The sequence below is a fragment of the Osmerus mordax genome, chromosome 6 (genome assembly GCF_038355195.1).
Source record: "Osmerus mordax isolate fOsmMor3 chromosome 6, fOsmMor3.pri, whole genome shotgun sequence".
Lineage (NCBI taxonomy): Eukaryota > Metazoa > Chordata > Actinopteri > Osmeriformes > Osmeridae > Osmerus > Osmerus mordax.
In genome coordinates this window covers 5,070,844-5,096,037 of record NC_090055.1, presented here as the reverse complement: position 1 = coordinate 5,096,037, position 25,194 = coordinate 5,070,844, and the positions used below count along the sequence as shown (strand labels likewise).

Here is a 25,194-nt window from a genome sequence, read left to right as displayed (position 1 = left end):
AGTCATTATGTCTGTGTGCCTCACGGGAACCAATGAGTGTTAGTTAGACTAGTGGTGTCCCAAATGGCAATCAGTATGTGTGTGTGTGTGTGTGTGTGTGTGTGTGGGAGGACTGCTAGAACAGGGGATTTTTTGTGTTAGGGGGAAAAGAGAGGCTTGGACACTTTATCTTCTCTTCTGTGTGCTGCCAAAAAGGTCAGAGGTCAAAAGTCAGGGCGATTGGAGAATTCCGTGCTGCATGCCGACAGATCGGGTTTCAAGGGTGGGGGAGGGTTGTGGACTGCCCTAAAGGGATAGGTGCCTCTATATGTTTGTGTGTGTATGTGTGTGTGTGTGTGTGCTTCTGTGTGTGTGTATGTATGTGATTGTGTTTATGTGTGAGCTTGTCTGGGCAGCTTTCTTTTAAAACGTCTCTCTACAGCTTTAGTGCTCATAGCTTTTGAAAACTTCCTCTTGATGTTTACTACTTTAAGGGAACCTTTTGGTAACGCAACGCAATTGAACCTTTTGGTAACGTAACACAAACAAACGCACACACACATACTCACACACTGAGTCCTAGCCATAGTTTTAACTGCCTCATCATTCTGCGTGTGTGAATAGCCTTGTCTTATGTGGCGTAAGCCTTCCCAGATAAGTTAGACCAGTGTAAAGAGGTAAAGAACCAATTCTGAGCCAAATTCTCATCTAAACACCAATGACTTAAGCGCAATTCAAAAGACTTAAGAACAGTGAGGGGATATACAGTGGGGTTTCCTAATCCCCAGGAAAACCCAAATAAATGTTTTAACCCATTCACTGACAAACATCATTGTGTTTGAAAAGGTCTTCATTTTCAATGAGAAAGTAAAATAATTGCTGAAACGTGACTATATAACATTTTCTCAATGTCTCAGACAAGAAAAAGTTAACCCCTCATCCTTAAAACGATTGACTCATCATGATCAATTAAGGCTTAGAACACATCTTAGGTTACTCATTCGGCAAAAGGTTTGGTCATTCAAATGATTTGAAAGCAAAAAGAAACACCTCGGTGACCAACTCTCCCATTGTGGCTTTTGTAATTGATCATTAACGAACACGTGCTCCTGGTCTCCAGTGGCTCCCTGAGACCCCGAATAGAACCAGGAATAGAACAGGACAGCTGTTTCTCTATTGTACTTACCCGCAGAGCCGCAAAATAACACAACATTCCGTGCCTTGGCTATGTGCTGGAATTTATAGTGTTTACTCTCTAAGCTGTGAAAAGGCGACACAAAAAAGACTTTGACTCGTAGGAAACGTTAGGAGTATGTGCGCTTTTATAAATCTGAAAAGAGTGAGTGATTTATGAATGTGAGGTGCAAAGTTACTCTCAGCACTGAGGGGAAAGTTTTGAGGGAAATTGAGGTCAAACCTTGAAGATAATAACTTGTAAGAATGTATTACAGAGGTAACGTAGTCCCAGATAATCAATGATTCAACTATGACCTCGTCTTAAGGCTATGTCTTTGTGGATGACACTGTGTGTGAATAAGGACATTTCATGGAAATGTAACCTAAATCATGTTTTAAGATGTAAGGAACATAAAAAAAATATGAGGAGAGGTATGAAATGGGGAAGAGGAGAGGATAAATGGCAGAGCAGTATTGGCCCACTTCACTAGTTTCTAGAAATAAACCAAGCTGTGTCTCGAAAAGGTTTTGTGAAATGTTGCCTATCTGCTGTTCTGGGGTCATTGTGGTTTGGTGGTTAGTTGGGGAAATGTCAGATTCAAGCCGTGGTCTCCTGAACAAGTGCTCCTCTCACTGTCCACTTCCCAGCTTTCACTGTACAACCCCAGGGCAGGAGAACAGCTAATACACAGTCAGGTCAAGGCCCCTCCCCAATATCCTCTTTCCATAATCAAAGAAACCCTCTGACACACACAACTGCACACACGCACACATACACACACGCAACACATATGCATGCAGACACACGCGCGCACACACACCCCTGTACCCTTTCCCACATACAGAGTCTACCATCCCAACACAGCCCATACACTGAAGCTCTTTTACAGTATTAGATCCTTTACTACCCTCTTTCACGCTCCACTTTTCTTCTTCTTTCCTTCTTTCTTTTCTTTTACACGGCCAGAGGATCATGAAATGGTCCAAACGAGTCATTGATGGATCGGACAGGGGGTCTAAACTCAGGAGGGCCAGAGGGCAATCTCTGAGCCCCCCTCCCATCCCGGTCCTTGGGCACTATGAAGGGTTGTGTTCGGATCAGGTCCACGTCTCAGTCCCTAATGGGGAGACTGGTTGGAGGGGGCTCTCTTCTTTGATGCTGGGGTCTTTAACAATGTATCCTTTCTATGATTGGGGTGAGAATTTGCCAGCAGGGTTCCAGAGAGAAGGGAAAATGTAAACGGGGGATTAATGGGACTAATGGCCCCTTGGCTTGTCGTTGACGTTAATTAGCGTTAATTAGGAGCCTCTTTCGTTTCACCGTGGCAAGGTGAGGCGGAATTTTGTACAATGGAGGTTTACGTCCGTACGTACACAGACACACCACCCGTGCAGGCACAAATAAAAATGTTCAGTTTCTTTCCGTCTCACACACGTGTGCACACACACACACACACACACACACACAGGCACACAAGCACACACATACAGGCACATGCGCACACACAAAGCGAAACCTCTCTAGTTTCAGATTCGCAGCTCAGTGGCATTGGTTCGCTGACGGCTTCCCTCTGTTTCCTCTACGCTGGTTGTCATAGGCCATTTGCTCTCACCACAGTGACTCCACTTCACTGGGGTTTGATGTTCACAGCCATTCAGGGATTTGTCTTCCATAGGGTTCCAAGGCACAAGATCCCCCTTCACCTTTGCACGCTTTTTACTATAACTACAACAGTACTCTGTTACTTCACACCTCATATCTACTTTGTGCTTGTGTCTCCACTGATCCAGTATAATGGCTGCCTGTTGGAGGATTTAGGATTCGGATCTCTCTTATCCATGGCACGTACACACACACTAACGCACGTACACACATGCACACACACGCACATATCCTCTCACACAGTCTCTCTCACACACACATACACACATCTCAGCAACTGCTTGCTACCTGAACAGTGTCTTTCTTTTGACATACACGGCCACCCTTCTAGACAAGCTGACTGTTCAGCTTGATCCCTCAGCAGGATTCAGCAGTGTTAAATGAGGGCCCCCAGTACGATGGGAGTTTTTAAATAAAAAAAGAAGGAGAAAAAAAACCCGTCTCTCTGGCCAACACCTGGCATCACTTTATTAACCCTCGGCTGTCGACCCCTGAGAGCCAGAGAACAGCGGGGCCAAAGGGGGCCACGGGAGGGGGGGGGGGTTATGGGTGAGGGAGGGTTGTGTGTCTGTGTGTGTGCATGTGTGTATGTGTGTGTGGGAGGGGAGAGGAGGCCTTGCAAAGTACGTCACCACCCTTCCTTTGAAGGGAGAAGCGGTGCCCCGCACCGTAGTCCCGGCGATGACTTTACCAGTACCATGACCCCCGGTGACCCCAACCCCCCCACACACACACCTTCCCTCCCTCCCTCATTCCCTCCCTCACTCCCTCCCTCCCCACAGCTGCTGCCTCTCATTGGCCCGTTGTGGTGCCACAAGTAACAGGGAAAGAGGGAGAGAAGAAGAGGAAGGGTATGGAGGCATGGAAGAGGGGAACGGGGGGGGGGGCAAACGTAAAAGGTCAACTGTTGGTCAGGGTTTTTTATTGGGAGTGAAGGGAGGGAGCTGGGGGGAGGGGGAGGGGGGCAGAATGCGTTAAAGACCACCGTCTAAGATTTTAACTGCAGGGAGGGGAATTCTGCTTTTTTTCCACCCCTGCACACGTTAAGCAGTTGGACGACGACCGCGTCTGGAATGACCTGGCCTGATGGCCCAATCAGACACTGTTCCAGGGTCTGTTTTCTATTTTCACCCCTCAATGATTAAGGAGGAGGTTTGAGGCAGGCTAGCTGATTCTAGGTCAGACTCCAAAATCACCTCAGAGTTAAGTATCAAGCACAAATGAGACCTTATGACAATGTTGTGTTCTTCTAGTGGCTATCCCAGCTTCTGCTGGTAATGGCCTGTGTGTGGAGGACTTGAGGAGCTTCCATCACAGGGAAATCACATGGAGAAGAAGGCTGATCGAATCAAAGATTACAGGTCTGGGGTCAATCCTAAACTTTTCCAAGGGTCTCTTGATTGTCCCTCAACCTGCTCAGCGATGACTACAAAATACATTTTACAGGAACTTTGATACCGAAGATCACAATCATAAGTATGATTACTGTGCTGAAGAAATTGCTTCTGTTAGCGTTGGTGATTCCCTATAGGAAACATGCCGCAAGGTAGAGGAGTGACCTCAAACCTCTTTCTCTTTCCATGATCCCAAAACGGGCTTGTGATGAGGCATGACGAGAGGCGCATTACATCGGTCGCCTGTCTACTTTAGGAGCAGACAGGACTCTATACAGTAACTAGCCATTCAGCCGTCATCTGCTGATAAATCACACAGGTATCTTCACTCACAATCTTAGCACATTGTCTGAAGATGCTGCCTCATTTCCTAGTGTCCTCCTTATCGCAGGCAGAACACAAAGATGACATTTGGCCAAACAGGCGCTCGTCTTTTCCGAGACGCACGCTCCAAACCCCATGTCAAGGTTCCAGTTCACAATGGATTAGAGGACCTTTCTGTAGAGCTTCTCTCAAACGGATGTGATTTGCGCCCGGAACAAAAAATCTGCAACGCAAGGTTATCTACTAAAACGCCCATGCCACGCATTGTCAATGCCGTCCTGCTTCCTAGACTGAAGCTCTTTGGCTAGCCAGTCACAAGGGCCGGGCCCTCAGTGGGGGCAGAGGGGTTAATTTATTGCCCGATCGCATGACCACAGTTTCGGGGGGTGAAAACGGCTGTAAACATTGCATTATGGAGGTGGAAAACAAGGAGGAGGCAGAGATAGCATAGGGGTTGGGGCGGAGGGGTGGGGGGTGGGGGGGCAAAATCCCTGATACACTGCCTTGTTAAGCTCATTGGTCACAGTCTCAGTACTTGATGATTTCTAATCGAGGATGTTGGGCCAAAAGGCTTTCACAAGGTTCTCTTACATAGTTTAATGTCTAAATTTGCACGGGGTTACATTGGGTTTCTTTAGGGATTTTTTGGGGGTGTAAAAACACACGCATCCTCATAACAAACATCCTCAGAAAAGCCATGATGAAAGGATCAATACAAATCTGGGAAATACTGGTAAGATCAGTGAAATGCATAAAGCACACAGTGGAGTAGCTCTCTCTCTCTCTCTCTCTCTCTCTCTCTCTCTCTCTCTCTCTCTCTCTCTCTCTCTCTTTCTCTCAGTAGGCATCTTTTTATGGAACTAACATTCCTGAAGTGGTCAAAACAGAAGCCCTTGTTTAGAGGTGAACCCTCCCACCCTGTCCCCTTTTTTCATCTTCCCAGTTTTGGAGCTGGGGGTCAAAGGTCAAGACCCCCTCCAGCTTCAGAGACATGTCAGGTCGTGCTAGCCACATAGCATTCCCTGTATAGCACCCCCTCTCCCTCCCTCCCTCCCTCCCTCCCTGAAAAGGCCCACTGAACCTAGGCTTCTACAAGCATCCTTACACAAGAGGTGTTACTGAGTGCATGTGGTTTGAGTAAGTGTGGAGAGATAGCTGCAATTGCTTTGAAACAGTGTGTGTTTTGACTTTGTAAAATGTGTCCAAATCCGTCTTTAATAATAGTTTGGTAAGAAACTACACACCAACAAACCAAAGTTTATTATGTATGTGTTTGTTTGTTTATTTGTTAGAGAGGTGTGGGTAAAGTTGTGTGTTGGCACCCATTGTCATGTTGATGAACCATTCAATGTTTATTCGGATGTGTCTGATTGGAGAGGGTGAGGTTTGTATTTCAACTTAAAATACAATTATTATACACATTGAATAATGTTGCATTAATATACGTGTGTTCAAGGGTTCTCTTCAAGTTCAGGTTAACAAAAACATACCACACTTTGGGAAAGAAAAATAGGAACAATAATATGAACAGTCTAAAAATAAAATATAGCCAAATCAGGACTGGGAGGCAACATTACAAAAACAGTACAATTCCTCCAAGGGCCAAAGTTGAACTGATAACAAAATAATGTGTTAAAGAAAAATACTTTTTTTGTGAGAATCTCATTGCTGAAGGTCATCGGACTTACTGAGACCTCTGTTGGTGTCATAGCTAAGTCAGCAAATGGCACCAACGTCATAATCCCACATGAGAAATTACATTTCAATGGACAAACAGGGAAAAATGGATAGGGGGAAATGAGTGACCCCTTCCAGCAGATAAACAAAAAACTGAATAAATCGTAGGGAACACTGGGGTGAGGGAAGCGACCCTCAAGGGGTCAAAGCAGGAACAGATAAATCTCCTTTAAGACGCCATGCTTCTCCCTGGTTAACCTCTTAATCAACCCCAATCGACCAGAGGAAACAGCAGCAGACTAGAAACCGTCATTTTGGAACCACTACATAAAGTGCAAACACTCCTATGTTTACTCTTGAACAACTGTCTCTCTTTCTATCTCTCTCTTACACACACTTTCTTTCTCTCTCTCTCTCTCTCTCTCTCTCTCTCTCTCTCTCTCTCTCTCTCTCTCTCTCTCTCTCTCTCTCTCTCTCTCTCTCTCTCTCTCTCTCTCTCTCTCTCTCTATTTCCCACGCTCACCTGATTCTAAGTGCTATCAAAAACCTGTGGGCTATTGTTCAAATGTTCTTTCCAGCAGTCCTTACGTGTTCAGTAAGCATTCACTGCAAATTACAACTTTTATCTTGATCTGAAAAATCTGCCACTTAGCAATTTTCTTTGACCGGCTTCATTTTTTCTGGGTCAGCATTGACATGAGCACTCATCAGATTGGTAAACGTTGCTCTAAAACCCTCAAGTTTATATGTGAGCCTAGACCTCCTACAACAACCATGTCATCAATTGCTCTGTCTATATCCGTTCCTCTCTCAGGTTACCTACCTGATTGCTTTATGGACACCTTTTCTCAAATGGGTCATATTTAGCCTGGAGAACAGAGAGCATTGCATTGTGGGCCTGGTGTTGTCAGAGTCTCCATAAATTACCCTGTAAACCAGTGGCCTCTGCATTTCCTAGGCCATCCACTGTGGTCATGTTTACCACTGCTTGCCCCCAACCCCGACACCCCCTGGGTCAAACATCACTGCACCAGTTGTTCAGGTCATCTATCACTTAGCATTTGTGTTCATTCATTCAGATGGCATATAACTAGATATTGTATGTCTGTGCGGAATGAAATAAATAATTACTTAACATTGTGAAATAACCCTTAAATTGTCATAGACCTGTCAAAGATACCCCGTGCTGACTAAATGTGTTTTAATAAATAACATATTAGGGGGGAAATTATATGCATTGTAATAATCCCAAAGTGGACCTCATTAAAAGTGCTTTGCTCAATGAAATGTACTGCAACTCATCCACATTTCCTCATAAGCCTTCTTTGTATAGAATTACACCCTAATTATTGGGCCTCCAACCCCGAAAATGCCCTTGGTCACTACCCTACAGCCGGTGGAATGCACTAATAGCAAGTCAAGGGGCTAATTGGAAGACAGGTAAGGTTACATGTGACAACAATTAAGTCGAGCGCGAGGCCAACTTATTCGCCTGCGGCAAGTCAAGCCCTGCACTCAAGATGGCTACAAGTCTTCGAGCTTTTTCTCCATCAGTGAAATTGTTCATTACGTTCTTGTCCCAGAATAATTTGGCACTACAGAGAATATGTGAAACTTGGTAAATATTTAATTGATTATGCATTACCTGTTTTTAATTAACAAGCACTTGCTTTACTCTTCTCTTAATAACCCATAGCCTTAGATAGGCTATATGTTGTGTCATTTCTGAAAACGCACACGGCTCATTCTAACCACACCTTGGTTTGTGCTGCAGTTGAAACAGCATGATAGCATACAAATATTATTTTCTTAATGGCACAGGTTTAAATTGAAAACACATGGTCAGAACTTTCTGCAACAATTTTTGGTCCATATGAGGGCGCACACTAAACAAAACCTTTGTGTGTTAGCATTGATGAAAATGTTTTCCAAATCTGTAGCCTAAAAGATTAAAATAGTCGGACAGACAGGCAGACAGCAGGTCGATGCTTGACAAAAATCTGAATAATCACCAGCAATATAGCCTATCATTCTAACAATTGTAATCACAATAGTTTGACAAGATTACAAGTCTGATTTAAAGTTTAACAATTAAAATTACGAACTCTCAATCGACTGCTGCCGTAGGACGAATCTTCCTTTCGTATAGTCTATAATCAGCAACTGTGGCATTCCCCAAAATTAGGTTTGATGATGCGCGTAAATTTAGTTTTGTAATATGGCCTACGGGCATGGATTCATATTCCTTGTATTCAAAGAATAACATGTTAAGGCAATGGTTAAACTCAATAGGATATCAATTGAGTTCGTCACATAGGATTGGGATACTATTTTCGGCCACGGTGATGTTGAATTTCCTTCACATGACAAATCAAGACTCATCTGGGAAAATAATGATGTTCCTGCTGTTTTTAGCGTAAAAAAACATTACAGAAAAACACTGTCACTGCTAATTACAACAAGGGCCTTTTGTGTAGACTACTGAAATCCAGCTGGTAAAGCTATACAAAACCTGACAAAATCAACACACCTAAAGTGGTAAACGATTTAGGAGAGTTTGTCTTTGGGTGAGAATTTGGTCACATTACGAGCAATTAGGCCAATCAATAGCCTGGAGTGTTTAATGTGGACTAGTGAAGACTTTAGATTAATCAATATATTATGACACTGGACTACAAAGAGGCTATTCGTATAAATCTTAAATGCCCTCCCCTAAAAATGACATGGATACATTATTGCGCTCTGAAGAAGTTCTGTCGCATTTCATGGACCTTCTATTTCTTATGCCAGGATAGCCTACATTTTCTCTGTAGGGTACATTCATTTTGAATTTGCAATTAGAAATAAAAGGAAGCATATAGCTAGCTACTTTAAGCGATGTATCTGTGATTCCCCGCGACATATCGTGCTCTCAGAACTGGATGTCTGTTAGAATTTACTTCACACACATTACAGTGCCAACAGCCACTCTGTCAATCAGAGGCAAGCTAATCGGCTTCAGGCCAATTGAGCGTCCTCTTGCTTCTCTGTAGTCCCCTGGCCAATTGAGATGGTCCATTCGTGTACAGCCTCTCTCAACGAGGGAGGGGGCCATGTCCAAATATGGTGGTTATGGCCATATATGGTGCGCGGCTGGAGGGCACCAGTACAAGCACGGCTGTTTGGTGTCACTTTCACCAAATTCTAACTATGATTCTCAGAGATGAGACCGACAGCCGACGGGTGAAGTACAGTTGATTGGCAAATCTATCTCCCTGTAAACATCCTGCATCTACCACAGAGTGCACCATTCGGGACGTTTCTATTCAAACCTTTTCGCGGCGCGTAAGAACAGAGCAACGAGAACAACTTTTCGGGATTGCGTTTAAACGTTCCGGATAGTTGGAACGAAAACTTAAATCCCAGAACAGCGTAAAGGGTCAGTGTTGTTTAGTATGACGGTCAATCGAGCCTCAAGTTTTTCAAGAGAACTTTTATTTGTATGCAGCAAAAAGTAGACCACATATCAGCAAGAGAAGAGCTCTTCATGCGCGACTGATAAGACAAATATCCTTGTTTCCAGAAAAAGACAAGGTCATTTGTGTATTTTGCGGGCGTATGGAAAGAGCCATGCAAACAACTTTCAAAGAGACCGTATTTCTTCTTCAGTCAGGACGCGGCACACTTTATTGATTGTCGACTCTAAGAGACATTAACTTTAAGAGAGCTTGTTTATGGATTTCTGTGTAGAGAGGTACACTACAAGGTTCCATTCTTACGTAATGGTCATGTTGTTGACATACTGTCTTAGTAAACTTTGTTAGGAGTTTACAGAAAAAAAGGCTACATCCACCACGGGTGACTTCATGTAAAGAGATTAGCCTATATATTAAAAAAATATACAACATAGTTTCATTTCTGGAGGAAGTGGGAAGCGCCTTTTCGCCCTGCCTTGTTTTCCCAAGACGTCAGAACGGATCTTTATCTCCTCCCCGCGTTACGGAGTCGGACTCTATCTGTGGGTTAACCAAAGTGTTTAGGATAGCATGGCAATGGTAGTAAACCAGTGGCAAGAGAACATTTCGGCGGATCCCGGATCCCAGCTCCAGATTTGCAGTCAGGAGCAAGGTGGGACACCGGGAACCCCCAATGGTTCCACCCCGGGAAACGATACTCTTTCCGGGGACAAGATCCCCAACGTGGACTGCATGGTGTGCGGAGATAAGTCCAGTGGCAAGCACTATGGCCAGTTCACTTGCGAGGGCTGCAAAAGCTTTTTCAAGCGATCTGTGAGAAGAAACCTCAGTTACACCTGCCGTGGAAACCGCGACTGCCCCATCGACCAACATCATCGGAACCAGTGCCAGTACTGCCGACTCAAGAAGTGCCTAAAAGTCGGCATGAGAAGAGAAGGTAAAAGGCATTGAGGCTCACTCTGTGTGTGTGAGTGCGTGTGCACGCTCGTGCATGTGTGTTGATTTTGTTCAGTAGACTGTCCAACAACATACTAATTTTATCAGACTGTACGTGGCTGATTATGGGCTATTTGATCGAATATCCAAAACACCATACATCTCATGTTGCGCCATAGGCCTACTGCTGTCCGTTTCGGATCGCTCACTTGCATGTCCTGTTCAGTCCATCAGAATGAGGTTATTTTGCCTCTCTGAAAAAGAGCCCTCTTTGTCTCCTCATTAATTATGGTGTTTGCTCCCCGACACCCTAGCCGCTGCAAGAGGGTCCTGCTATATTTATTGTATTGTGCATGATTAAGAACGGGTCAATTAGTGCAAAAGAGGAACAGTGACAACGTGTTCGCAGAGCAGAGCGTTTCACTTCTAATCAGTCAACTACAACCTCGCCGCGTCGCGTTCAATCAGACGAGTTGTGGTACAGTAATTATAACACGCGAACCAAAGGCATTCGAAATCTGCCAGTTTCAAAAGCAGTAGGCTTGTGTGTCAGCACTTTAAGTCGTTATTGCTTAAAATCAATTTTCAAGATTTTGTAGCATACCCAATTTTTCCTTGCAAAGTAACATGTAAGACAGATGCTTTATAAATACGGAGGATAATTATTCCTTATTGAATTACATAACCGCGATTTCAATAGTCCTTTTGTAGAGATGATACCAGTCATTAAACACCAGTAAATAAATAGGCTATTGCTTTCAAATGTTTTACTTGACACCAACTTTCAGCTCCACAGTTGTGTTCTGTCTTGAGTCAGTTAGTTAGTTAGTTAGTTAGTTAGTTAGTTAGTTAGATAGGCCTCCCATAAAGTTGTTTGTAGGAGTTAAGATAAGATGAAGGATATCTCGTCAGCGCACTGATGCACACAATGTGCTGTATAGCTACACTAGTACTCCTGTCAAAACACTGATGGGCAAATGTAGCCTACTCAGTCTTTCTGTCTAAATGAACCCGAGGGAATGCCCGGATGCACCGGTCTTTTAAAGTTTCATCTGACTACAATAACAAAAGGCTATATCCTCATTAGATATTAGTTATCAATACAAATTAAGAGTGGCCATTTCAAAAGTAATTGCTGGTGGTTCCTGTTAAGAAGGATGACGTAGATCGTTGTAGAAAAGCGTTGTGAACTGCACATAGGCCGACCCACTTAAACGTTTTGTTTTGGAAGTCAGAAAGTTATTTAAGTCGTCCTGCAGTAGCTACTTTGGGGAAAGTTGAGCAACTACATAGCACGATGAATAACCTCGTTTTCTATTCATTGAAGGTAGTTTTTTTGCTGATGCCTGGTCTGGTTTGATCATTGTTTTACCTTAGCTGCCTGAGACAGAACAAATATTTTGAAAAAAATGTTGTTTTGAGTATTAGGTTAGGACTACTTTAGCATATCTCAGGTGGACGATGCAGACCAACGTGAAATAAATGAATAGAAAAAGATCGATAGCCTACGCATCAAGAATAATGTGCATAGGCCTATTTTGCTTTGCATCCTAGCAAACTCGAAGCGACGGTGTCGAAAGCACGTGATGTAGTGGCAATTACTTAAATAGCCTATGAACCTAACATGGAATCCTTTTTTAAGAAGTCTAGACACATTTCAAATCCCCAAATAATACTTTAAAATATTTTCTTAATACAATGTAATTACCTATCTGGGTTGTAGCCGTTTCTAAATAAACTGACATTCTGTAATTTTTGTAAATTTCATATAGGCTAAATGAAGTTAGGCAATGGAACATTGTGACAGTAGCCTCGTCTCGAGTCTTAAGTTCGTAGTACGTGCAAATAGTAATGCATTGCACTGATAATAGGCTTACACACCTCAAAACTAAATGTAGTCATACCCAGAAATCATCATGTATCTTTTACATTATACACTGGGGTTGCCTGAGACTGACAGAAAGAAGTGCAATGTGCTTTCCATATAATCGCTCTGGATAAGAGCGTCTGCTAAATGACTAAATGTAATCCATTCAAAAGAAAGCATTAAAAGCTTTACTTTATACCAACATTTGTTTTTAAATAAAGAGATGTGAAATTAAAAGGCTTTAATTCATATATTTTGTGCATTCTAACGTAAGAATGATATTCAATTATCTTGAAGGCCATACAAATCCATTGTTAAAACTTCACTTATTCAGAACACGTTATGTGTGTAAAATGTGTCAAGGAATCACCTTTTCTGATGAAGTAAAAAAATCTTCTTGAAACACCAAGTATGCCTGATGTAAAAGCAAAAAAACAAACACCTGGATTGTTAAGCTTGTTGATGTTCCTTGTGCACCTATTCCTGTTTAGTCACTTCTTCTGTGGTGAAAATAAATCCATAAGACAAAACAAATTTCTATGCATATAGCATAAACAGATATACCACCCACATTCCTGCCTAACTACACAACATACGCATATGAGTATCTAACCAGAGAGGCTGCCTGTGAAATAGTCTTACAGTTCTTTAGGTTACACTCACTGGCAAAGTTTGTGTTCTAACATCACCATGATAGCTTTTTATAGTTTTAACACAAACTCGTTCACAGCCACGTATGTAATTTTCTGTGAATATGTTAAAAAAAAATCTGTGGTATGGTAACGCACAACACATACTCTGAGATCACTTCCATAAGACATAGTCTGTGATGGTGTCATAGTAAATTGTTGATGATCTTAATAAAAAATACCTTCTTCTGAGGTGTCCCCTGCCCTCTACTCTTATAGTGCCTTACCGATCACCCCTTTACAAAGCCTCCTAGATATTAAATGACAAATGCTGTCCACACAGAGTTATTAAACACAAACAGCAGAACTGTTGATATGTGGCCTTTCACACATTGACCCTTAGTTCACACCATCTAAGATAAGATAACACTTTATTAATCACCAGGTGGCGAAATTTGGGTGTTACAGCTGAAGAAAGAAAGATAGAGATTATAAAGTCATGAATGAAAGTAATGGGGAAAAAAGTCGAAACCTTAGAAGTGGAAAATATAGGTCAGTGGAAACACAAACACTAAGAAGAAAAAGGTTCAAGGCAAAGTCCAAACATGAGGGCTCTCTAGTGAGTAAATACTACAATGGGTTTCTGATACATTCATCTGATGTTGAGCTATGTAGTAGTATTACCAGGAAATCAGATTTTAACAGCTCTGCTTTTGCTAAAACCGTTGGTTGCTGAAACCTTCACCTATGTCACTATAAGGATGCTGGTGTATGGTGTAGCATAATGACATTTTCACATACTTAATCTTGATTTAAAGGATAGCTAACCTAGTGAACTAATTCACCTTCCAGATTTTCTCTCAAAAGAAAATGGCTTCCATTGACAAAGACCTTGCCATATTTCAATGTCCTTGCAGTCTGTTGAAGTAGTAGGCAATGAAGACACAATGGCAGCTAGTTGCTAGGTTCCCCCAATACAATATCCTCAAGGCTAGCTTTAATATTTATAAGGTGAGGGGAAATGTGTGGAAAAATGGAACTTGGTGTTCATAAATGTTCTTCATTGTCTCAAGGTGAAAATGATTTAGCAGAAGCAATGTTGCCTTCCAACATATTTACATATTGAACATTACATTCCTCACGCAACCAATGTCTTATTTTATGTGCCTTGTATTATTGTAAAAATGGAGCTTATCTAGGTACATTGTGTGAAGTCATTATTTAGTCAGTGGGCATTGATTGAAAACCATTCAGCAGATGAAATGTGTCTTAAGTGTGACATTTATTTTACATTTACATTTTACATTTATTCATTTAGCAGACGCTTTTATCCAAAGCGACTTCCAAGAGAGAGCTTTACAAAGTGCATAGGTCACTGATCATAACAACAAGATAGCCAAAAAACATCGCAAGTAGCCAAAACATGAAGCACACATTGTGAACAACCAAAGTAAGTGCCAAAGGGAAGAACCATAAGAGCATGTAGTTAAACAAGTTACAATTAAACAACATGAACCGCTATAACGCTTTTATTCTATTTTAACCACAAAGCCATGTTTATAAGAAACAGGTGACATCGCCTCCAGTTGGCTGTCCTTTCTTGCTTTGTCAAGATACATAGAGATGAGAGATGAAGAGAAGACTAGATGGATAGAACTCCAGCGCTACAGTGTAGGGTCATTTTTAGAAAATTAATTCAAGCAGTGTCCGCTTCATCGAAGACGGCGTGACAGCCGAGATATTAAAGGGGCTGTAGCCAGTGCTCTTCAACCTACTTCCACTGTACTCACTCAATTCTCAACAGCTTTTTTGGCTCAAGCGCTGTCATTTATCATTTAATTTTCGAACCTGACTATTCTGTCTCACACACGACATGGCTTCCATTTTCTGCTTTCACAAATCTCTCCCTAAACGGACCTCTGTCCTGCTAACTTATTATTTATCTTTCACAACAATCTTTCTCTGTCACTGCTAGCTCTTCTCTATGGGTTTATCTAACAACATTCTGAAACAAAAATGTGGGCCTTTGGCTCTTTGCTGTAGGCCTGGCGTGTAGCGTGTGAGAGCAGTGACCCCTAGGGGTCAGGAGTCCAGACCAAGCTTAATGAGTCACTTTGTGAAGCACAGAAATAACACCTGAATGTGACATCACACACAGCTCTGAAAGATCGGTTGCACACACACAAATGGACTGTTTTACGTTTGTGGGTGGAGTTTAAGAGTTGAGAAGTGCTTTATCCTACTTGGATAGGATAAAGCATGGGGGGTCAGATGGCCGAGCGGTTAGGGAATTGGGCTACCTATCAGAAGATTGCCGGTTCGATTCCCAGCTTTGCAAAATGACGTTGTGTCCTTGGGCAAGGCAATTCACCCTACTTGCCTCGGGGGGAATGTCCCTGCACTTACTGTAAGTCGCTCTGGATAAGAGCGTCTGCTAAATGACTAAATGTAAATGTACTTGCCAAACGTATCTGATTTGGCAATTAGATCCTCTCAAATCCTCTCTCTCTACTGAAGGCTGGGGACCTTTAAGACTGACCCTACACAGCCTCATGACCTGTAGATCAGCTTTCATTGCATTAAACAATTAAATAATTCTACTGGAGACCAAATAAGGACATAATTGCATGGAGCTGTCCAGTCTCTCACTCGATACAGATTACAACAGTGCGTTGAGAAGTCACTGCTAGAATCTGCTTTACTGCCTAACACCCTCATGTGCTAGGCGTGGATTGTTTCTCTATTTGAGGGTGTGACTTTGGTTCCGTTGTTGTTTTGTTTGTCCTATTAGTATGTATATACTAGTATGGAAATACAGATACAAAAAAAAACAACCAAAAAGGAAATAGACTACGGCAGTCGAGTATTCAGAAATATTTTCACACTTCTCCTACTTCAATAGTCGTTCACATTTACATTTAGTCATTTAGCAGACGCTCTTATCCAGAGCGACTTACAGTAAGTACAGGGACATTCCCCCTGAGGCAAGTAGGGTGAAGTGCCTTGCCCAAGGACACAACGTCAATTGACACGGCCAGAATCGAACTGGCAACCTTGAAATTACTAGCCCGATTCTCTAACCACTCAGCCACCTGACTCCCGTTCACTGTACTGTATTTCTCTATTGGGCCACATCATTTGATCTCATGTGACTATAGTTTAGCATGTCAATAGGTCATGCCATTAGGTTCAGAGTGGATGCTTGTTCTGTTTGTTTTGAGTATGAGCGACATAGAACATCCGATTGCGCAACACTGCCACTGCAAAGACATACTTTAGCGGAATGTCTTCATAGTTTTCTACCGTTGTGTTGTTTGCCAAAGGTGAGTACATTCTTTACCTGGGTCATGAGATGATAAAGTTGACAGGCAAATGTAATATTTTGAGGTCACATACTCTTGCGTACATGTCTACGCAGTCGACAATCCACGAGCAATGGTATCTTGACAATGTGCCTGAGTGATTTGACCTGCCACATTTCGAGGTGCCGTGGTGTGTTTGATTGACACAGCTGCTGTGTCCTAAGGACAGATGACGCTGAGTTTAAAGCATTTTCCAAATCTCAGCCCTCCACCCTCTTTCCCCTCTCATTCCCTCTCTCTCTTTCTTATGTTGCCCCTGCACCCCCACCCCCACTCCCCCTCCACCTGTCCTTCTTTGTAAACTAGTTCTCCCTCTAACTCCTTTAGAGATCTTACAGTGTCAAAGACGGGCCTATTCACCTCATCTACTCACTCTCTTCTTCTTCTTTCCCTCCCTCTTGCCTCACCCCCTCCTCCCAGCTCATTCCCTCCCTCATTCCCTCCCTCTCCATGTGTAACTGTAGATGGAGTTATTAGTCGGACAGTGGGGATGACTGAACAGGTGTTTTCTAAATGGGCCTTTGAGTCTTCCGACATCATAGCTGCTGCTGGATGTAGGAATGCGCAAGTGTGTGTGTGCGCGTGTGTTAGGGGGTTGCTTGGCCCCTGTGTGCCGTGTTTGCCTCCGGCTTAGCCATTTGGCAATTTTGAGGGGTGAGGGTGTAGGATGAGTTGAGTTAGAGTGGAGGTGTGAAAAAGCGTAAGGCCTTTACCGATTCCCGGTTGTCATTACTCATCGACGCACGTCACTTGGGGTCCACCGGCCGGTCAGGAGACGGGAAACGTTGACACATTTAGAGCCAAGGAAAATTCCCCTACAATTTCTCCACACTTCACACCCCCACGCTACTCCCTTTTTGGTCTCTTCACACCCCCGCCCCCCCTCACCCCTCCCCCTCACCACCACTACCCCCCCCCCCCCCCCCCCCCCCCCGTCTTCTCAGATATGACATGTCTTTTAGCTGCCAGTGCTGGAGATTTAGCCCTGGTGTATTTCCCGATGAGAAAGAGCAGAGTCCTTCCGAGTGCTCTAGATTCCGCTTTCACGGTCTGGTGTAATAGCACGCATACTAAATCAAGATGGTAAACGCTGGCCTGGGTAACAATCATGTGACGACAGAGAAGCTTCAGGTGACCGTGCTGCCGTGGCCCCAGCAGCCTCCATGGGAAGCCTCTTGGGAGATGAATAGAAAAGTGTATATTGAGTGAATGCATGAATAAATGAATGAATAAACACTGCTATATGAGCTCCCAGTGTGCCTTCCCCCCAGTCAAACCATTAGTCTCTAGCACTCTACGGTTTGAGCATACACACCCTGCAGCTTTTGAAAATGAAATGCTAACAGTGTCAGAGTGTGAATTTCCTTTCAACAGTTTATCTTTTTTGTTAACCGAGTGATAACGAGTTAAGTTATAGTGTGTGTTTATATAGTCTTCATATCTAAGGTTTTTTTCTGCACTTTTTTTTACTCTCTTAGCTGTCCAGAGAGGCCGCATGTCCAACTCTCAGTCCAGCCCGGGTCAGTATTTGACCAATGGCAGCGACCCATACAACAGCCAGCCCTACCTATCAGGTTTCATCTCTTTGCTCCTGCGTGCCGAGCCCTACCCTACGTCCCGTTATGGAGCCCAGTGCATGCAAGGAAACAACCTGATGGGCATTGAGAACATCTGTGAGCTGGCGGCCCGGTTGCTCTTCAGCGCGGTGGAGTGGGCCAAGAACATCCCCTTCTTCCCCGACCTTCAGCTCATGGACCAGGTGAGGAGCGCCGCTGGGATGCACGTAGAGAAATAACGCGTGGTTTAGCTTCATTGTTACCGTCCGCGTACGGAGCTAGCGAGTCTACCGTTGCGCCATGTCTCCTGAAACTGACCTTCCCGGCCCGTTCTCCCTCCCGCGTCGTAGGTGGCGCTGCTGCGCATGTCGTGGAGCGAGCTCTTTGTGCTGAACGCCGCGCAGTGCTCCATGCCCCTGCACGTGGCGCCCCTGCTGGCGGCGGCCGGCCTGCACGCCTCGCCCATGTCCGCGGAGCGCGTGGTCGCCTTCATGGACCACATCCGTGTGTTCCAGGAGCAGGTGGAGAAGCTCAAGGCCCTGCAGGTGGACACGGCCGAGTACTCCTGCCTCAAGTCCATTGTGCTCTTCACTTCCGGTGAGTTCCGTTTCTACATTAACTCCACATTTATGGAGACGTTAGGTATCTCACATGACTACGCATTTGTTTTAACCTGTCGTAATTCTCATGGACGTCCCAAAAGATGTTATTGTTGGTACGCTACAGCCTTATAAAAGATGGTACGATTCACAGTAGGACTGTCAGGTTTGGAGATTGTTCATGAAGTGTTTATTGTTCATGACCACGGGGAAGTGGGTGGGAATGCACCCGACCAGGAGGTGTCTCGCACCCTTGTTTTTGTTGCCGTCATCTGCATCTCCCTCGCACAGCTTGTCAGATCCACTTTACCCTGGCTACCTGGCTCTGGCCCCAGCCCCTTTCGGAGGGTGCGGATGGCTGGAGATCCACCTCTCCTTTCTCATTTCTTTCATCACCCACTTCTCTTCTGTGCTCCCATTTATTATTGAGACCAGTCAGGCGCCCCCCCACCCCACCCATTTTCCTCACCCCAACCACAACCCTCTCACCCCTGCCCCCACCACAGTGGGTGAATTATGCATGGTGGATTGGCTCGATGAGGAGGATTCTCTACAACCCTGGCCCTGACCTACATAACCCCTCTAGCCCTGAGCATCCCTGTGATACATGCATACACACAGAGTCTGAAACCGAGACGGACACACACACACTCATTCACATAGACAGACGGATAGACAGACCCCTGTGGACTGGACCCCCCCCGTCGAGTCCAGGCTCGCATGATCTAACAGGGACAGACAAACTCCCAATGCCCCTGCTCACCTCCGCCCCTGTGACCCTCCCCACAGACCCCAGTTCCATCACCACGAATCAGGCAGCGGGCATCTTACCACTTGCCCTCACCTCCCTTACCCCCAGCTTCCCACTGTGTGAGTGCCCGGGCAGTCAGACAAAGGGAGGTCGGGCCTTACGTGAAAGACCTGGAAGTGGAAGTGCCTGCGGAGGTGCCACTTCGGCACTCTGGCACGCGAGAGGAGTGCAGTTACTAGTCCCCCGACAGTCCTGCCATCTCAGCAACCTGCTTCTCGAGCGTACGGCACAAAATGGCCATCTCCAGAAAAGTACAAAAAATGGATGAGACGCCTTACAAAAGGGCAACTGAGAAAGACAGAAAAAGACATGCTGAAGTGCACAGTTTAGACCCCACCTAGGGGGGGAGAATGAAGGGGGTGGGGGTAATATAACCCCCTCCCTAAAAATATGAAGCATATTAATCCTTTGTTGCGTGTAACTGAAGCACAACGGGGCAGAGTTTGAGTTTGGGGGGAGGGGAGGGGCATAACGTGACAAAGGGGGACCTAGCGTGCAGGGTGGCGGTTTGAAACCCTGGCTCGATGCTTCCGCACACTACAGTAACTACAGTAAAGCACTTGGGATGACATTTGCCCGCGCTGAGCAAAGCCAGCCTCTAAATGAGGGTTCACCCAGGGGTCAGGAGAGGAGCAGCAGCCAGGCCGTGTGTCATCTAAAATGTGCCTTTGTTTTGAGTTCACACTTCCAGTTCCACCCAGACCTCCCCAGTCACTCTCTTCTGCGTAGGGAAAGAGAGAGAGCATAGAGGATGCATTGCCACTCAGCACACATGAACACACTCTCTGAGCGTTGAACACTGTTACTGTACACACACCCCTCGGCGGACCAGACTCACACCAGGGACTGGTGTACAGGGAGGTGTGAGGACAGGAGGGAAGTACTGAGGGTTGAGTGAGTGGTGTTCCAGTATGTGTGACAAAGTTAGGAAACAGGTTAGGTTAGATAGGTTAATCTCCAGCCCACTCCTTCTGCACTAGAACACTCAACATGAAAATACCAAACACAATTTAAAGCAGGTCTCATTTTGTTAGTGGACAAAATAATTCACAGTGTGCCCCCAATTATTTCCAAAACCCTGATCAAGACCCTCCTTCTCTCTGACCCTTGTCTGTCAAACGCAAAAGCTGTTTGCAACCGCTTGACTTCCAGCTCAGTTTTGGATGCAAAGTGAAACCGTGCCTACTCTAGGGACCTCATTAAAAAACCATAGGTAGCGGGATCAGTGCTGTATGTCGGTAACCTCACCTTAAACATGATGCTAATCTTTGCCCCCTCCCCCCCAGATGCCATGGGTCTGTCAGACGTGGCTCACGTGGAGAGCATCCAGGAGAAGTCCCAGTGTGCCCTGGAGGAGTATGTCCGGAACCAGTACCCCAGCCAGCCCAATCGCTTCGGCCGCCTCCTCCTCCGCCTGCCCTCGCTGCGCATCGTCTCGTCGCCTGTCATCGAGCAGCTCTTCTTCGTGCGCCTGGTGGGCAAGACCCCCATCGAGACGCTGCTGCGCGACATGCTGCTGTCCGGCTCCAGCTACAACTGGCCCTACATGCCCGCGGTGCAGCGCGACCGGCCCATCTCCCTCCACTACAACGAGAACGGTCCCTGAGAAGGGAAGAGGAAGGAGTAGTCGCGGGAATCAGGCCCAAACCGTGTTTTCGGTCATCCGTCTCTTGCTCCCTCTGGCCTCCTTGTCCGGCTCCTCAGTATTTCCCAATCCACTAACCTCACTTCCCCTTCTGAAACCTAGTCTTGACCAGCTGACCACCACCACGATACTCCTGGCCAGCCACAGTTAACCCATCCAGCCAATCACATGCCTCTTCTTGGAGGAGGGGGCCACGGCCTAATAGAGAAAGTGCCGGCGACACATGACATGAGACAGACTGAGTGGTGAACGGAAGTTATTGAGCTGTTTGCTAGTCGGTCTGTTGGACTCAAGATGGTTGTCACTAGATCTGAAATGTTGCTAGCTACTCTTTTGTCAATCTCGCATTTAAAGGGATTGTGTCCAAGAATCCTCCACAGTATGGCGAGACAGCAAGACCTTTGCCTGATTGAACTTCTCAACCCACCGTGTCAGGCCCAAGATTTGCTATTAACATTTTTTGGACGAAAACCAGAAGCCATTAAAAAAAAAACAGATGCCAAATTTCCTTGGACTTCTCCGAAGACATTATTGTGTGTGTATTAGCACTGTTTGTATTGAGAAAAAAACTCATGATTGTGTTCAAATGTATGTCATGGAATTATACAGTAGGCATCCACAGAGAAGGTGTTTGATGGGGAAAAGCTCAGGTTTGAGGGTTGGGGGATAGACGAACGTGCCAATATTAGTAGGACAAACAGACATGCCTCACCAGAGGCAGAACACACTTATAAGCAGCCCGTGCCAAAGCTGAAAAATCAACATTGTTTGGAATATTTTTTTGGTTGTGTTGGTGACAAAAGAAACTTTTGGTTTGTCTATGATTGACTTTTGACTTCTATTTAGATCTCTGAGGAAGTAAGAGTTTGTAAAAAAATAAAAATAAATAGGCACTTGCATTGTGAAATTAGCCCGACCTCACACTCCAGCCAAAACACAGCACTGGTAGATTGTCACTCAGATGCCATTTTGGAAGGATGGGAAACTTACAGGACCACAAGCATGTCGTTCCAGTGTTACCTTTGTCTGTTAATGTTTATAACCGAGAAGAGTAACACTCAGGGTACTAAAATGCCCACAAAGTGCTGTCATAGGAATGATATAACACATTTTTAGATTGTTTTCAGTCCTAATTGTCAGCCCACTGCAGCTGCCATTGTTACCAGTCCAATTCTGAGCATTTTAAAACTGAAAATTAGCTGGACTTGCCTTAGAACAAAGATTTTGTCACTGAGCATTTATTTTATGACTGTGCCATAATCTGTTGTTACCTGTTATAACAGGCATTAGGACCTCCTTATGACACTGTCATGGTAGGCCACCCACTGCAACTTCAGTGTCACTCGAGAAAGCAGGACACAGTACTATAGCAAAACGTATCATTAACCTCCAAACCTCTAGTAAAGTACACCCCCCCCCCCCCTCACCCCTCCGCAGTGGTGGATTTTTACTGTGACTTGTATCTTATTTTTTTATTTTTTTTTACAGTCAGGCTACAAGGCATATTTGATTGTTTGGAGTGTAATCTCAATCTTTGAACATGGCACTCTGGTAACAGCAACAATAGTTTTGGGATTTGAAAGCCATTTGGGACCTTAGAGAGCAGGACAGTCTGTTGATAAAGTTAGTTCACATAATATTTCTATGAGAGTATGTTGTTTTTTTTCTCTATTTTTGTTTGGAAAAATGGATACATTAATTGAAATAAAAAATCAGTTGTTCACAGTGGTTTCTCTGGTCTCACTTTACTTGATCACATTATTTGATCACATGATCATCTCAATTTTATTTTAATTACTAAAGCTAATCTTTTGTGAGGATGTATCTGTACTATATAAACTGAAGTACTACTCTCTGAAGATTGATTTATTAAAGGCCAGTCTAACTGGCACCTAAATTGAAACCAAAGTGTATTCTCTGACCCCTTGTCCATTGAACCACTGGCAGTCTGTGGCCAAGGCCTTGAATGTTGCTATTTTTGTGTACATTCTCTGCTATCCATTAAAGACTATTTGGGCAGTGTGTTTCTTTTAAGTGTAATTTGATGTGATGGCCTACAGAGGCATAAAATTCATCAATACAGTCTGTCAACGATGATAAATACAGTTGGGGATTCCCCAGTCGTCACGGCAGGGTAGCTGTTGCGTTAGTAGCCCAAATGTTGATTGTTGCCTGCTGTTAGGGAGTGTGAGAGTGTAAGCAAAGACTCTGACCCGTCACTACATGATGTGTATCGTGTGTGTGAGCGAGAGAGGTGAAGAAGAGAGAAAGCTCATGCTCTTCAATGTCAAAGTGTCTGTGTGTGTTTCCAGACTCGAAGTTGTGAGTGAGTGTATGCAAACTTGTTGGCCCTTCACTCGGAGTGACGTCTTCAGACAGACACCAAACAGGATAGAGTGAGAGCAAAGGTCCTCCGACTTTTCCCAGAAAGATACTTCATATTAACAGTCCTTACAACTCCCCCTACCCCGTCAAACACACAAACACGCACACACACCCCATAACCTTGTGCCCTTTTTCCGCCTTCCCCCAAGTGCTTTTCCTTACACTCCCCAACCCCCACCTCTCCACAGCCTTGTAACCCCCCTGCCTCCGCCCCACCACCAGTGGTGCATGTGGTGAGTAGGAGAGTGACTTATGCCTTCATTTCAGAGCTGTCACTCCTGACCAAACACCATGACCCCTCAACCCCTATTTTGGAAGCATGCATTTTTTACTCCCAGCTCTCTTCGTATGAATATAAAAAAACACATGTGGCCAAAAGGTGTGTGTGTGTGTGTGTGAGGGTACAAGTGTGTGTGTACGTGTTGATAAGTTAAGGTATATCATGGTGACATAGAAGCTTTAAATGGCAGTTGAATTATTTGCACATGCATTCTGCACACATGTTTTCCCAGTGAACATATACATGTTTCATCAACACAGGACCACATCTATTGGTGTACCAAAACCAACATCCAACATATAGCTGTAAAGCTACCCGACTATTCTTTTTTTGTCACTACAGGTGTAAAGCATTGTATTCACTAGTAATACACGGTATATGTACAATTTGGGCTATGCAGTGTGTTGGATGTCTCTATATCAATGTTAGTCTCCAAACCAATCAAGTCCAAGTCAGAGGTTGGAATGACAAACACAATAAGCCCGGAGATACATCACCCAGTGTCCTGACAGTAATTGTCCATGCTTCTCAAAGCCTCCCCCCCTCCCCCCCCCTCCCCCCCCCTCCTCCTCCTCCTCCTCCTCCTCTCCCCCATGGTGGCTTCAACAGGGATGACATGGGCGCCAGTCGGATGCATTTAAACCAGACACTCTCTGTATCTGTTATGACACACTTTCAATTTAGCATGGGGGGGGGGGGGGGGGGGTACCTGTAAAAGGAGACCTGGGAGGCCAAGTATTTTTCGCCAGAGAACGTAATTTATATTTCGTTGATGGGGATTGCGAGGGCGAGTCATGGTTTGGCTTGATAAACAGGCTAATTTTTTCTCTCCAAATGTTTCCCCCCCTTATCCGAACACTAACATCATCCGCACAAGGACGGGCCACTTGGTCTGTCTCTGTCTCTGGGGAATACTTCAGGGGGATGGGGGGGCGCCAGCGAAGGGGAGATCGATAGGTGAGACGTCAGATTGAATTGAGGTCACTATTTGTTCCTGCCTAAGAGGACCCACTTACCAGCTTGCCGTCCAAGCTAGTGTGGTCTGAAGCGAGGTACGGGGGAGGCGGGGGGAGGGGAGGCAGGGGTGGTAACTGGACAGCTGTATGGGTGATCGTTGTGGGAGGAGTTTAGCCTTTTTTCTGTCTGGGTTGCGTTGAGCCGGCGTTGTCCTGGGGTTTAAAAGGGACGTGGTTTCAATGTTGACGGGTTCTGATGGATCGATAAGTTAGGCCCACTATTGCTGCCTAAGCACCATCTATATGTAAAACATGTGACTTGAGACCCTTGTTGCTCCCTTGTTGCCTTGTGAGAAAAAGTGTGTACTTGATGAATACAGATTTATATCTGCTGCTACAAGTAACTTGAAACAAGTGACATACTTTATTAGAAACAGACGACTTTTTAAAGGAGTAAGTCTTTTTACTTCCTTTATTTTGCATAAAATGTACTTATGTGT

The 25,194-nt window shown here is 44.7% G+C and overlaps 1 protein-coding gene across 1 annotated transcript; it reads left to right on the top strand.

Annotated features, from left to right (window-relative positions):
* Positions 1-9,440: 9,440 nt before the first annotated feature.
* On the top strand, positions 9,441-22,793 carry nr2f5 (nuclear receptor subfamily 2, group F, member 5). The gene is made up of 4 exons (XM_067238542.1): positions 9,441-10,605; positions 17,941-18,221; positions 18,369-18,615; positions 20,715-22,793. The coding sequence occupies exons 1-4, from the start codon at positions 10,239-10,241 to the stop codon at positions 21,032-21,034; spliced, it is 1,215 nt and encodes a 404-aa protein (XP_067094643.1). The 5' UTR covers positions 9,441-10,238; the 3' UTR covers positions 21,035-22,793.
* Positions 22,794-25,194: the final 2,401 nt, after the last annotated feature.

What these genes read in the sequence shown, in the direction of transcription:
- nr2f5 (XM_067238542.1), top strand. Translation starts at nt 10,239, where the DNA reads ATGGCAATGGTAGTAAACCAGTGGCAAGAGAACATTTCGGCGGATCCC. An exon ending in AGTCGGCATGAGAAGAGAAG is followed by an intron (nt 10,606 to 17,940) that starts GTAAAAGGCATT and finishes TTACTCTCTTAG; the next exon opens with CTGTCCAGAGAGGCCGCATG. An exon ending in ACCTTCAGCTCATGGACCAG is followed by an intron (nt 18,222 to 18,368) that starts GTGAGGAGCGCC and finishes CCCGCGTCGTAG; the next exon opens with GTGGCGCTGCTGCGCATGTC.